General features: G+C 49.5%; 1 protein-coding gene across 2 annotated transcripts; it reads right to left on the reverse strand.

Moving 5' to 3' along the window:
• Positions 1-398: 398 nt before the first annotated feature.
• Positions 399-7,662, reverse strand: NKX6-1 (NK6 homeobox 1). 2 transcript variants are annotated; one of them, XM_090034762.1, is made up of 3 exons: positions 6,949-7,662; positions 5,793-5,965; positions 399-2,724 (listed from the first exon to the last, which is right to left on the reverse strand). In XM_090034762.1, the coding sequence occupies exons 1-3, from the start codon at positions 7,529-7,531 to the stop codon at positions 2,470-2,472; spliced, it is 1,011 nt and encodes a 336-aa protein (XP_089890888.1). In that variant the 5' UTR covers positions 7,532-7,662; the 3' UTR covers positions 399-2,469. The 2 variants fall into 2 exon arrangements, with proteins under 2 accessions (XP_089890888.1, XP_089890890.1); XM_090034764.1 differs by lacking the exon at positions 399-2,724 and adding an exon at positions 4,772-5,408.
• Positions 7,663-14,253: the final 6,591 nt, after the last annotated feature.

The raw sequence follows: 14,253 nt of genomic DNA on the forward strand, positions 1-14,253 counted from the left end.
CAGTGCTGCAGTCAACTGGAAAAAAGAAGCCAGTACAACATGGTCCGCTGTATACAAACCATTGCTCAGTGACACACAAGTGCCATAGCAGGAGGTGGACAAAAGGAGGATTTTGTTAGATACACAATTTTTGCCTAAAGCATACACGATTAATGTTGCTCCGCCTTGCTGAGAGAGAAGTGTTTTGGAAAATGGAACCGTGAAATGATGATGATGATGATGATGATGATGATGATGATAATGATAGTAATAATAATAGGACGAGTTCCGGTCTACGGTTAAATAAATACTTGAAAGCCGGAGTAGTGATCTGAGAAAGAAGTTGTTTTATTGAATGAAACCACTCAGGACTGATAAAAGGAAACAAGAGTTGCAGACGTTTGTGTTTGGGTTTAAAGGGCAGCAGAAGTTTTCATATGGCTACAAGGTTTTTTGTTTTGTTTTTGTTTGCTCTTACTACCTTGCTGTCTCCATGGGACAGCTGACACCAGGCCTGGACTTCAGCCCTACCCAGGAGAAAGTCACATTCACAGCTGGAAAAACTGATATGTAACACCCCAGTGACAAGGGTGAAGTCTTTTTTTTCTCACTCTCCTTAAATCTCCTAGTAAAAGTGGTTAAAAATAACTGAAAGGGGGGAGAAAGCCCATGACTTGTTTCCCTTTAAACGACTCAGTGCCGCTGAGTCAGGTTTAAAGAAGAAGGGGTTGGGGAATGTGAAGAGAATAACAGGTTGACGCTTCTGAGAGTGAACGTGCAGGCTGGAAATATTGCTCAACCTCAGCTTGAAAATACAAGGCCCTTGTAGCTGAGCGGTTTAAAACTGGAGTTTCTAACCCTGGGACTTTATCCCGTAGTGAAAGCTGTGCTGGGGAAAAAATCTTGAAAGAAATACATTCAACTTATTCTATATATACATACACATACATTTAAAGACTCAACGGGAACCTAAATACATCTGGACACTATTCTGAACGCCTTTCCCCAGCCAAGCACTTCTTGCCCATCCGGAGTCAGGCCGGCTAGTGTTAAACTGTAACTGCAATAAAATGTTGATTCGTTTGCTTACAAATAAAACTGACACAACACTAATATTTTTCAAAATTTCAGCCTAGCTGATTCCTTTACTCAGCTGTCAGCCCTTGTTTGCTCGAGGTTCAGCCATAAAAAATAGCAATTGTTTTCCCTCTGTTTAGATATGGAAATTATCACCGCATAATGGGTTCCAATTTACAGCGTTGTTTCTGCAATGTAGCTAACTATTTGCTTTAGACCCCTAGCTAGACACCGCTCTCTTCCTGGAAAGCACTCTTGTGCCTATAATGTTACCCTCCAATAATGGCTTGCGAGGCTGGCTGCTTAAAAAAGTTAATACACCCTATGTTCGCCTGAGATGAACCTCCCCGGGATGGAGATGGAAATGATGACTTCCTCAATTCCCCTAGGAGGGGTTGCAGAAGGAAAAGCGCTTTCAGGAAGGGGAGGGAATGATACACTTGAAATAGCAGCTCTGCCTTTGGCCAATGTAGCGCCAGTCCGTTTTGTTTGTATCCGTTTGAACCTCTGTTGGGCATTTTACATAATAAAAAGAGGCTCCTGAAACACGAACAAAAGAGCTCCGAAATTATCTTTTTTTCTCTCTCTCTCTCCCCGAACCGTCCGTTTTAGTATTTAATCCCCGATGTGATCAGATGATCTGTGCCCTTCACTCAAGGCAACAGACGCCTAGAAACGAGTTTTAATTGATTGATCTTTTTAAAAAAAAAAACAGAAAGTGCATTACTTGTCACTGGTCCTGCAAAGGACTTTTCCTCTCTTTACAAACCGACTTTTTTTTTCTCTCTCTCATTTTTCATATAAATTAATAAACGCTAAGATGCTAATATATCATCGTTATTAGCTTTAAGAAAAACAAACAAACAAACAAACCAAAAAACAATGTACAGCCTCTAGTATTCTGTATGATACAAAAGAAAAGGGGGGGAACAAAACCACACTTTCAATTGAATGAGAGCCTCTAAATGAATATTCCCCACAGCAGCTGGGTGGTGGGACAGCTCCCGGCAGCTGCTTTAACGCGCGTTTGTCTTCCTTCGCCCTGGTGGTGAAGCAGCGGGTTAAACTGAGGAATAAATAGCGCGGAGGAGCCTGTGTGAGTGCACATCTCGGCGCAGCCTGTTTCACTGCCTCGGGAGACTTGAGGAGGGACTGGGGACTTGAGGGAGGGAGCTGTCCCCAAGGCTGAGGAGCCCGGCTCCGAGTTCAGCGAGTCAGTGTCTCGGGAGAAGGGACAGGGCTGCCCCGGCCAGGCCCCGTGTGCACACAGCGGCCCTGGGACGGAGGGGGGAACGGCACTTACACGTGAAACACTCCCGCCCCGGCGCCCTATGTACAAGAGCCTGGGCCCGGGCTCAGAGTCCCCGCGCCGCGAGTCTAGAAAAATAGATCTGTACAGCTCTGGGCCGGGCCTTAGGAGCCACCCTCGCCCTCGGCGGCTTGCAGGAGGAGGCTGCCGCCGCTGCCCGGCTTGTGCTTCTTCAGCAGCTGCGTGATCTTCTCGTCGTCCGAGTTGGGGTCCAGCGGCTTGTTGTAGTCGTCGTCTTCCTCCTCGTTGTCCGACGCGCCCTTCAGCCGCTCAGTCTCCGAGTCCTGCTTCTTCTTGGCCGTGGCCATCTCAGCCGCGTGCTTCTTCCGCCACTTGGTGCGTCGGTTCTGGAACCAGACCTGCATGCGGGCGGGCGGGATCGGGGGACACCGCATTACTCACCGCCGGCCCCGCGCCCCCGCCCCCCGCCGCTCCCACTGCGCCGCGGGCAACGATCGCACCGCTGAGCGCCCCCCCGCCCCCCCCCCCCCCCCAATCACGAAGCGGCACGACTGCATTGACACCACTGGGCCGCCAGTAAGGATCGCACTGCTGGGGCATCTTACTGTGCCACGAGCAAGTACAAGCAGGACTCGTAGTAGAGATGGTATCTTTTATTAGACTGACAAGATTTTTGCAAAAAAAAAAAAAAATTCTTTAATTGCGAGATATAATTTCTACTACGAGTCCTGATTTGCCTTTTCCTCCAGATCAATACGGCTACAACCTGGATACCTGACACAAGCAAGGGCCGCATTGCTGGAGGGATCTTACTGTGCCATAATCGAGGATCGTACTGCTGGAGCCCACCCCTGTGTCACAGGGCTGTGAGGGACCGGACTGTGCCACAAATATGAATCGCACTGCTGGCGGGATCTCACTGTGCCACAAGCAAGGATGAAGCGATATTTTTTATTAGACCAACTAGATTTTTGCCCCCAAAAAATCTTTATCTAGTTGGTCCAATAAAAAATACCATTCTAAAAAATACCACTCTACTCTACCACTAGTCCTGATTGCTTTTGCCGCTAGACCAAAACGGCTACAACCTGGGTAACAAACAAGGGTCACTGCTGGAGGGATCTCACTGTGCCACTAACAAGGATCGCAGTGCTGGAGCCCACCCCTGTGTCACAGAGCTGCAGGGACTGGACCCCCAACCCCTTCCTATTCCTGGGCTACCTGCACCTGAGACTCCACTCCAGCCCCTCTGGGCAGCCCGCACCGCAAAGGGCTTCGCCTCTTTCGTAGTCAGAAAGTTCCTCCTTCTCAAGCTCACCCGGCCTCGATGTCAGCCCTCTTGGCTGCTGCCTCCCCGGGCCTGGTACAGGCAGGAGAAAAGGAGTGGTGCGGAGTCCGCAGAGGGCTGGAGGGCAGCCCGGGGCTCCGAGCAACACCGCCCTGCTCTGATCCCAAGTGATCCCCAGCACTTGCCCCAATTACGTTTGAGTTGCAATAAGGCTGGAGTGAATACGGAGAGTGAAAAGGGTTTTCTTCCCTACACCCCACCCCCACTCCCGAGATCCAGCATCTAAGAGTTGCTCTCTCCCCCAGTTCGGACTTTTAAATAAACTTTTCCAGCCTGCTAGAGAGAAAAGGGGAAAGCGTTTGGCCCCAGTGTCCCGCTAAACTCCCTTTACCCTTTCTTGCCAGGCTCTTCTTTGCTTGTTTAATTGCAGTTCAGGTAGCAACACATACACCGCGGTGGACCACCCCCTCCCCACGATGTGAAAATACACCCGCTTTCTCTTTGCTCGAGCCTGCCCTAAATATAATTCAAAGTGAAAAAGCATGTGCTTGTAACCTACCAAATCCCAATAGTCAGGCAGTTTGGAACTAGGACTAACCAACTGCATACATTTATTCTGCACTGCGACAGCTGCTTAGGCAGTTGTGATTTCAATTGCTGAGGATATTTCAAGCTGGAACTGGATTTCTACTTCATAAACTATTTCTACAGTCCATGAAAAATAGGCTGCAAAATTCTGTTTAATACATAATTGAGAGAGTGAGAGCTCGGGAAGGACCCACATTGTTTTTGTTCCGTTTCTAAAATCAAAGCCACTGAATCGATGGTGCAAAATATAATTCCAGGGGTGGAAGGGAACCATTCAGCATTAAAACGGTCCTTTAAATTATACATAAATACATTTATATATATGTGCGTGTGTATGCATATATAATATGTATATAAATGTGCATATATGTATATAAATGTGTATGCATATATGTGTGTATATACAGACATATATATTTATGCACTTAAATATATTTAAGTGTGTGCCTAGTAGGCTCCCTGAACACACTACCTTGGCCCTGAGAATATAGGAAAATAAACATTTGAGACTGACTGTGTCTCTAACTTCCCCTGTTACATACGTTGTGTTTTAGAAGAGACATAGTAACCAGGCTTCTTCTTTTCGGAGTGCAGACTGCAATCATTTATTCACAGCTATTTAGACAGATTCCCAGTGGACTTCCAGGTAACTCTGAGAGAGTGAGAATTCATACATGAGGCGCCTTAAATACAAAACCGGTTCAAATGATTTTAAAAGTCTGGGGAAAAGCCTGTCTTTAAATGCAGTTTCCCTCGTACAAGTCCTGGGTGGGACGCTATTTGAACGCATGGAAAGCCCACTTTTGCCACATTTCAGTGTTTAACTAAAATACACAGATTGGGGAAAATGTGTAAACGATCTGCTCCATTTTATACTCCTTAATTCAATTCCTCTTCCATTCAAGACAAGGTCTTGGGGGGGGGGTGAACCACTGGGAGCCCCTGTATCTCAAAAAAGTGCGAACTGGTTTGTGCAGGAGCCAGAGCACTGCATCCCGTTTGAACGTTTTCTTTAATAATCGCACCTCTACATTAGACACCACCTTGCTTGATCGTTAGTGTTCGTTTGGATCGGGATGAGCTTGCCAACACTTTTTAAAAAACATTTGAAGATCCCGGAATATTCCCATTCAATGCTCTCAAATTTATGGCACAGTAAAGATCAGCTTTGAGATGAATTTCCAAAGCAGCCAGAAGCTGCTGACACTATTAAAAAAAGAAAAGAAACGACATCTTTAAGGGTTTTAAGTGTTTTACCCTCCCAAAGAGCCCGTGGTAAACCGCAAACAGTTACCAGCCAAAACCCGTCTTTTGTTTTCTTTTGTAAATACACTACCAGGGTCCGCCTCTGCAAAGGATCCCGTTAGCAATCATATTTCGCAATGGCTTTGTGCAGACAATAATGGTGAGTGTGCGGAGCATGTTATCCATTTAAGATAAACCTGATTACAAAGGCATGCGCCCGATTTCTTTTGTTCAGACAATATCTTACACCCAGGCTCCTTTGTATACGCGTTTCTCATACTCCTCCTAGTCCCGGCAATGTGTGGGCTTGAATCTCTTATCTAATGTTTGACAGCATCATCTCACCTTGACTTGACTCTCTGTCATCCCCAGGGAATAGGCTAGCCTGGCTCTCTCTGGTCCCGCTAAATATTTCGTCTGCTCAAAAGTCTTTTCCAGGGCGAAAATCTGCTGGCCAGAAAAAGTGGGTCTCGTATGTTTCCTCTTTCCGTCTTTATCCAGCAAAATTGATCCTTGATCTGGGAGGGAAATGAATGCATAGACAGATCTGTGAATCTGTTTGGGTTTTTTGGTTGTTTTGGGGGTGGGCGGAGGGGATGCTTGAATATAAAGCTTGGTCTCAAGGGAGAGAGGGATCTTTCCCTACATAGGGAGAAAGCCACGATCAAACTCCTTGCCAGATTGAAAGTGACTCACTTTTGGGTTGTTGGTTTTTACACACACACACACCCTTCCTTTATCTCTGCAGTTTCAGCCGTTAAAAAAACTACTATAAGAGAGGAAAGCAATTTTTTAAAAGGTGCGTAATACCAAAGGGCATCTTGTTGCGGAAAGTTGGCGCAAACACAAACTACAATAAAAGCAGTGGAACTGGGGCTGTGTCAGCCTCAAAGTCCCCCCCCCCTTTAGGGGAAAAAGAAAAAGAAAAGGAGCTTTAAGAAAAAGAGCTCTAAAACGAGCTTTTCCCTCTAGGGGAAAAAAAAGAAAGGAAAAGAGCTGGGAGGAAGAGACGGTCAAAATTTTTGATAAAAACATTTTTAAAAATCCAATTGAAATCGGAAGGTTTCAAACACAGGGGCTGAAAAAGGCAAGAACTCGGGCTTAGTGCTCGAGTCGCTTCGTAGAAAATGAGGATGGAAGGGACCTCGTCCGGCCCCTCGCTCAAAGCCGCCAGTCCCCACCTAGGTGAGCCCCAGGCAAGGCTTTGTCTCCCGGGGGCTTAAGGAGAATCCAGGGACTGGGATCCCACCAGCTCCCCGTTCTCGTGCTTCGCATCGTGAGAAACTTTTCCCTCCTCCTCCTCTGTCCCCTCCACTCATTCCCCTTGCCCTTCTCCCCCGGCTGCCATGGCCAATCAGCCTCCCGGCTCTTACACCAACAGGAACCGCTCTTTTTAAAGAAAAAACCCCACAGGAGGCGTCGGCTCTGATCAGCAGAGGGAAGCAGCCCCGATGCATCCTCCCCCAGCCCCTGGCGCGGCCCCGGGCGGCCCGGTACTCACGGGCCGGGCAGGCCAGGCGCGCGTCCCTCCAGGGCGGACTCTGCATGACGCCGGGCCAGAAGATGGGCGTCCGGCCGGGAAGCTCGGCCAGCGGCTTGGGGTAGCGGCCCACGGCCACGGCGGCGGCGCTGGGGCTGAAGTAGAGGCCGGGCGGGGGCGGCGGCGGGCTGAGGCTGCTGAAGCGGGGCAGGCCGGCCAGGAGCCCGGCGGCGGCCGAGGAGGACGAGGAGGAGGCGGCAGGCGCGGGGGGCAGCGCGGCGCCGGCCAGGGGCATGGAGGGCCGGCTCAGGATGTCGTTGATGCCGTGCGGGGTGGCGGCCGACAGCTGCGGCGGGGGGCTGCCCAGCGTCGACAGCCCGCCCGCGCCAGGCGCCTTGAGGCCGGGGGAGCCGAGCGGCGGCGACGGGGAGGCGGACGACGAGGCGGACGACGAGGAGGCGGACGAGGCAGGGGGCAGCGCATAGGCGGCGGGGTACAGTGGGCTCTTCATCTCGGCCATGCTGTGCAGCGCGGCCAGCGGCGGGCTGCCCAGCACGAAGGCGCTGGGCCGGCCCGTGCCGTCCATGGGCCCCACGGCCAGCATCCCCGGTGGCCGGCCCGGCCCCGGCGCCGCCTAGGGGGCCGCGAGCGCCGGCCCCGCGCCCGCCGCCCCCATGCTGCCCATGCGGGGCTCAGCGCGCCGGGGCGGGCCGGGCCGGGCTGCCGGAGCTCGCAGGCAAGTCCCTGCCCGCCCCGCGCCGCCTTTAGCCGAGGGGGCGAGCGGCGCGGGCAGAGCCGCCGGCGGGGTGGGGCTGCGCCGGCTCCGCCTCCCGCCCCTGCCCGGGGGAGGGGCTGAGGGGCAGGCGCCTGGGGGGGGATGAAGAAGCCCCCAGGCTTGGGAGGGCTGTGCCCCCTCCCCCCCTCCCCTCTGGCTTCAGCCCTGGTAGGGGGTGCAAGGCGGGTGGATGTGGGTGTATGAGGGGCTTTGGGAGTCTGTGCCAGGCTGGGTGTGGGTGTGCGGGGAGGTAGAAGTGTCGGGGACTGGGGCTGTGGTTGAGGTAGAGGCTGGATGGCGGCGGGGGATTGGCGGGTGCGTGTGGATGTATGAGAGTCCTCGTGTGCGTGTATGCGGCTGTATGTACATGTGTGCGGAGGTAAGAGCGTGGATGAGTGTGGCGGGGTGTGGGAGTCTGGATTTGAGTGCGTGTTCGGGGGCAGCTGTGTGGGTGTGGGTGAGTGTGTACGCGGGTGGGGTGTATGGGAGTTCGGATATGGGGGTGTGCGGGCAGAAGTGGGGATGAATGAGGGTGCGGAGGTGGGGGAGGGTGCTTGTGCCCGTGGGCGTGGGGCCCGGCCTCAGCCCCCCGGCTGTCCAGGCCGGAGCACTGCGGCCCCGCTGGGCTTTGCTGTGGCGCGGGGCTGGAGCCAGGGGCGCTACTCTCTGCCTCTTCCTGGTGCTGGGGACGTGCGGGGGTGGGGAATCCCCACCCCCCGGCCAAGGGGGCCGTATTTTCCCCTCCAGCCGTGGAAGCGGAGCACCGAAACCAGCTCTCCTCACTCTCAGTCCACGCTAAGTTTCTTTTCCGGCGCTGATGCCCGATGCGGTCCCTTGAGACGCGGCGATCTCTGCCCACTGTTCCCCAACAAGCCGCGCGACAGAGCCCGAGGCCACCCCCGGGTCGGCCGAGCCCCGAGCCGCAGCGCCAGGCTGGGCGGCTCTCGGAGCCGGGCAGTTTGCAGCTTGGCCAGGCAAGGAGGTATTTTGTGATGGGTGCCTCAGCGGTGCCCACTCCCTCCTGCAGACTGCGAGGTTATAACAGCTGCATCCCTGCGGCCCTCAGCTCGGTGGGGCTGGGGCTGTAGGAGTTTCCTGCTCCAAACTGATCAATCCTGATGCGAGCGTCCTCTCTTGCCAAGCACGAGGTCCTTCCTCCCACCCTCTTATTTCTTCCCCCGGGCCTAGAGGTGCGAGTGGGGGACACTGCTTTTTAACAGCATTCACCCACCCAGAGGAAAAGAAGAAGAAACTTAGCGGAAACTTGTCTCCGAAAGATCGCGGATTGTATTCACTTCAACTGGAGAAAGGCAACCGCCGCTCTCCATCAGGCGGGGCTGAAGAAAGACCTTTCCCATTTGTAAACTTTGGTTTTTTACCGAGCAACAATACATAATCAGTGTGTGTGTGCGCGCGCGCGTGTGTGTGTATGTGTGTGTGTGTAACTCCCGGAGTGAATGCCCCAGGGATGGCAGAGGAAATGATTTCTTCTTTGCAAATCTTGTAGAAAAGGAAAACAATACATGTTGCATTAATTTTGACACTGTTTCCTCCTGTTTATGCATGCCCCTAATTTTTTCCCATTTGAGCGGCTTTGACTTGCAAACCGGAGCAAAAGAGAAAACTACATGGTGCTTTCATCAAAAGGAAGAGAACGGGTTTTAATAGGGACAGCGCCGGAGTCTGTGTAATAAACACCCTACTCTATTTGAAAGTAAGCAACACTAAATTCAGGTCCGGAAGGCTCAGATTTAAACCTGTGTCACTAAAGCACATAAGAAGTGGCCTTTCAGAAGCCCTAAAAGCAGCCAGTAAGGACATCTTATTATGGGAAATATGCTTAGAAATGAAACCCTTCTTGTCTGGGTCGCGTTAATATTCATACACTGGCGCGCACACAAATACTCCGCCGGAGGTCTGAAAGTTATGAAGAAACACAAAAGAGCTGGGAAAGCAATGTGTGGCTGTGTAAAAAAGCATTCTGATAGCTAGCTAGATAGCTAGATAGATATTTTTTACATATATAGGAATATATTTTTGCATACGTATAGGAATAATTTTACACATATACACACATACATATGCACACACATATGTGTATACACACCCACATATATATAACCCTATGCGCACACACACATTTTTCTCAAACCCACTTTAAATGGGAAATCCCCTTTTATATACGTGTGTGTGTAATAGAAATACACACAACTTTAAATGGAAGATCCCCTTTTATACACACTGAGATATATATAAGGAAATGCACATATACACACACAAACGCGCGTGTGTGTAAAAGAGGGATCTTCCATTTAAAGTTACTGATCTGCATTGTAAATAAAAACATATATTTAAAGCAGTTTTTGGAAATGTAGGGGCTGCCGAGTTGCACTAAAAGGTTCCATGATCTACTTGGCTACCTCGTGGCGTGTGTTTCTGTGAACCAAAAAGAGCTGGTCTTGCAAATCATACGCAGATTTAGACAGCTTTAGCTGGGAGAAATCTTTCCACCTGCTTTCCTCTTCCACCAGTTCCCTGCGCTACAACGGACTTTCGATTTCGATCAAGTTATGGTAATTTATGGCTGTTATAAACAAGTTTAACAATCCTTTTTTTTTTCTGGAGAAGTTGCATATGTGCTAGGAACCTTTTCTCTAACGAATATCCTGACACACACACAACCCCACTATGTAAGCTAGATGAAATCTGCAGGGCAGCGAAGATGCTGCGAGGAGACCCAAGTCATCACAACTGAATACACGGTATAAATTGGGGCTAAAAATTACCTTCCCTGCGACAAGAGCAAAACAAAATCGGATCGTTAGTTAAATAAATCCAGCCCAAAAATGCGGAGAAATAGGGGATTTTTCTAAATAGCATCAAAATAGCCCTTCCACTGAAAGAGAGAAGGTCTTGAAAGCAAACATTATTAACACTTCTTAGCCACATACATTTTGAAGCTGCCTTTAACAGACCGTTTCTGTGGTGTGGGAAAGAAACAGGGTGGGAGTGGGGGGAAGTGGAGGCATGGGACATTTTAGCGAACTAAATCCAGCAGCTTGAGCAGGTTGAATTGTAATCCACGGCGAGGCAAGCAAATATCTTGGTGAAGAAAGTTTTGTCTTGAGTGTCATACCTCACCTTGAAATTGCCACCCTGCTTAGGTAGGGCTTTCCCTACTAATAGTTTAACATCCATTTGATCACAAAGGGCTGCAGCGAAACAAGCCAGCAAACACGCTCGGAAAATAGTGTCCTAGCATCGGTTTGGAAAGATGGAAAGCTCTTAGCTAATGACGGCTCTAATGTAAAAAAAGGGAAAAAGACAAAACAGTCAGTGTCAAGGCTCTCTACTATCCTTCTTTCAAGGCAAATAAAACAATTTTAATCGTGAACCTGGATCAACTGTAGGTCGTTTTCATTTAAATGATTTCACGGGCACCTTCCTCCAAAAGACACTAGTCAACTAAACAGTTAGGAAGCCAAGTGAGTTGAATGCTGGCCATGGTACATTTTCAGTCATAAACACAGACGTGTTTTTCTCGTGCTAAGAGGTGAAATAAGCGGTTCCTCGGCTTGCAGGATTGTACAAGCTGCGCAGAAACCTCCTCCGGAGCCAGCATCCTTTAAAGCTGAGCTGCTGCCTCCCCCTTGTGGCGAAATAAAGGAAGACAATTTCAGGAGCTTGAGCAGCACCTTCAGCTTCCTCTCTGCAAAAATGAAGTTTATTTTCTACCTGTGGGGACTTTTTACCATCTTTAATTTTCCCTGAGCCTGAAAATTGGTATGTGTGCCCAAAAGCTTGCAGAAACAGATAATTTTTTTGCAATTTCTTAATTGGTCTAATAAAAGGTACCAAGAGTTCTAGAATTTTGCATGTCTTTTTATACCTTAAATGCCTTTTACAGACCGTAACTAATGAAATCCTTACAGTGAAATCCTGGAGTACTTTAGTTGGTTGCCATTATGATCCCCTATTTGCAGATGGTGAAACAGAGACAGGCCAGTAAAGTTAAACTTTTTCAAATTGTCTTGAGTCCCAGTATGACCAACTCAGCTTCTATTTTCTACAAGCACTTAAAATAGGTGAATTCCATTAAATTTGTGGGTATTCAACACTTCTGAAAACAAAGGACATGCAGATTTTAAATCAATCTAGTGAACTTCTTTGAAAATCTAGGCTCAAATCACTTGTTCAAGGTCACACAATACTTATGTGTAATCAAGAATAATGTTGTAATATCTTCCTAAAAGACTAGAATTTGTCCAAATGTATTTTTTTCTAAATGTGGTTGAATATACATGGGCTCCACTAGGCCTTTACTTAAATACTATGGCCCAATTGATTATATATACCTCTAATAAACTATCAGCTGCAGAAGCCAGCAGCTAGTCAACAAGTTAATTAAAAATGGCTTGGGGAGGCCACACAGAAAATAGATCCTTTGTGGTGGACAGTCCAAATGCAATGAAGAACTTCCAGAGTGAAGCTTATTGCACTGTTACAAGCAGAACCAGTGCTGCTCAAAAGGCATTCCTGTGGACAAATAATTTTGTGTCAAACTGAATAGCGATTTTTAGGCAGAAATCTTGTATGGCTCATTGTAAAGATAGGGGAGGTATCTGAGGAGGTACTTATGCAACATAGAAAGGGAATTAACTTTGAAAAACAAGAGAAATAATAGGTTGGCTTAATTTATGAAAATCAGCAACAATAAATGTATTAACATATTTAAAAGGTGCTGCAGAATAACATTAAACTGTTTTCCTTCAAGATTTAGTTTCCCAGCTTTGCCCATCCTTCCCTTTTAACAGCAATATTTCCTTTTAACAGCACATAACTAACCAGTTATAGCTTTTCTGATGTCTTCAAGTATGGTACAATGACCAACTGTGCAGTGTAAAATTATTATGCTAACTAGCAAGGTTCCATTTATCAAGACTATATGAGGCATTGCTTATACAGTATGCAGTTCTCATACAATGTCATCAGGGCCAACCTTAAACAGCAATTTGGGACTAGCATTTTTGGAGGTCCAATGGACTGCACTCAAATGATAAGGTATAAACCAGGTGTACCTTTCCTTCTGGCTGTGGAATTGGAGGATAAAGTAACTCACCATGCACCTCAGCTGCATTATACTCATCAGTGCAGGGTCCTCCAAATTGTACCATTAGTCAGTTGTCTGTGCATTTATTCAGAAGAAAAGCCAAGGGGTCTATGGACCTTAATGATATAATTTTGTGACTGCATCCTTCTTGGATGAAAACAAAAAGCTATGGGCTAGGTGGTGATACATTTACTCATATTAGAACTGAGTATTGGACCACTTGTACCATACTACTGAGTTAAAGGAGGCTTTTTACAGTATAAATACTATTCAATATAGGGGGATGTCTAGAGGTCTGTAGCAGGGCACTAAGGTGCCTGCTACTGGCAATAGTAGTATGAGCTCAACTGCCAGTCACCAGGGCAGTACAGGTGCGGGTTGCCGGGGCAACCAGTCTGGTCAGCTGACCAGAAGGGGGCAGGGCCTGGCCTTTATAAACAGCCAGGCTGGGGCCAGAAGGTCAGTTCTCCTCTGGCAGCCAAGGAGGGTAGAGCTGTGCTGGAGCAAGCAGGGCAGGCATAACAGAGAAGCCTGATGGCCTGAGCAGCGTCTGCATAAGGATACTGGGTGGAGGAAACCCTAGCAGGGATACATATGAGGGTTAGCCGGGCGGCTTGGAATTTGTGTTGGAACACGGGAGTGGTAGTTTTCTGTTCCATTGTTATTGTTACAGCGGAAGACCCGGTGAGGCTGTAGGGGTGGAGGAGGCCTCATAGGAGCTCCCCAGTAGTTGGGGGGGGGGATTCCTGGCCCCAGAGAGTGGCGCTGCATTTTGGGGTGTCCTGACCCCGGCCCCAGTGTGGGCAGCATTGGGAGGAGCCCAGTGGGGGCGCAGGCGAGAAGCTCCAGTGGGGTGCAGGACCCAGAAAAGGGGTCTAGGGGCCAGGTAAGGCCAAGGCTGCCTAAGTCCAGTTGTGGAAAGGCCTCAGTGCGGGCGGGAGTGCGAAGCAAGGACCCAGTGCAGGCGGGAGCGCGAAGCAAAGCCCCAGTGTGGGCAGGGGATCGAGGGTGGGCAAGGCCCTGGTGGGGGCTGTGGGAATCACCAGGCAAGGCAGGCCCCGATGTGGGCTACGAGGGCTGCGGGAGACAGGCCCCAGTGTGGGCTACGAGGGCTGCGGGAGACAGGCCCCAGTGCAGGTGAGAGCACGGGAGACAGGCCCCGGTGCAGCAAGAGCTGCAAGGGAAGCAAGGGGGTGCCCATGAGGGCGCAGGTGGGCAATGGAGGCGAGCCCAGGGAGCCATGAGGGTACGGGTGACTGTAGGGCCCACGCATAACCCTGGGGCTGGAGTGCACCAGGACAACTAGGCAGAGCATTAGCCAAGACACATCAGGGCACCGTGCCAAAGAGGAAAGAAGGTAGCCTCCCTTTAACAATCAACATCAAAGACGTGGTGGGCAAGATACAGAGGGTGCATTTGGACCCGATTTGGGCACGGTAGG

Source organism: Crocodylus siamensis, chromosome 2, assembly GCF_052110815.1.
Source record: "Crocodylus siamensis isolate JL-2025a chromosome 2, ASM5211081v1, whole genome shotgun sequence".
In the NCBI taxonomy this organism is placed as follows: Eukaryota; Metazoa; Chordata; order Crocodylia; family Crocodylidae; genus Crocodylus; species Crocodylus siamensis.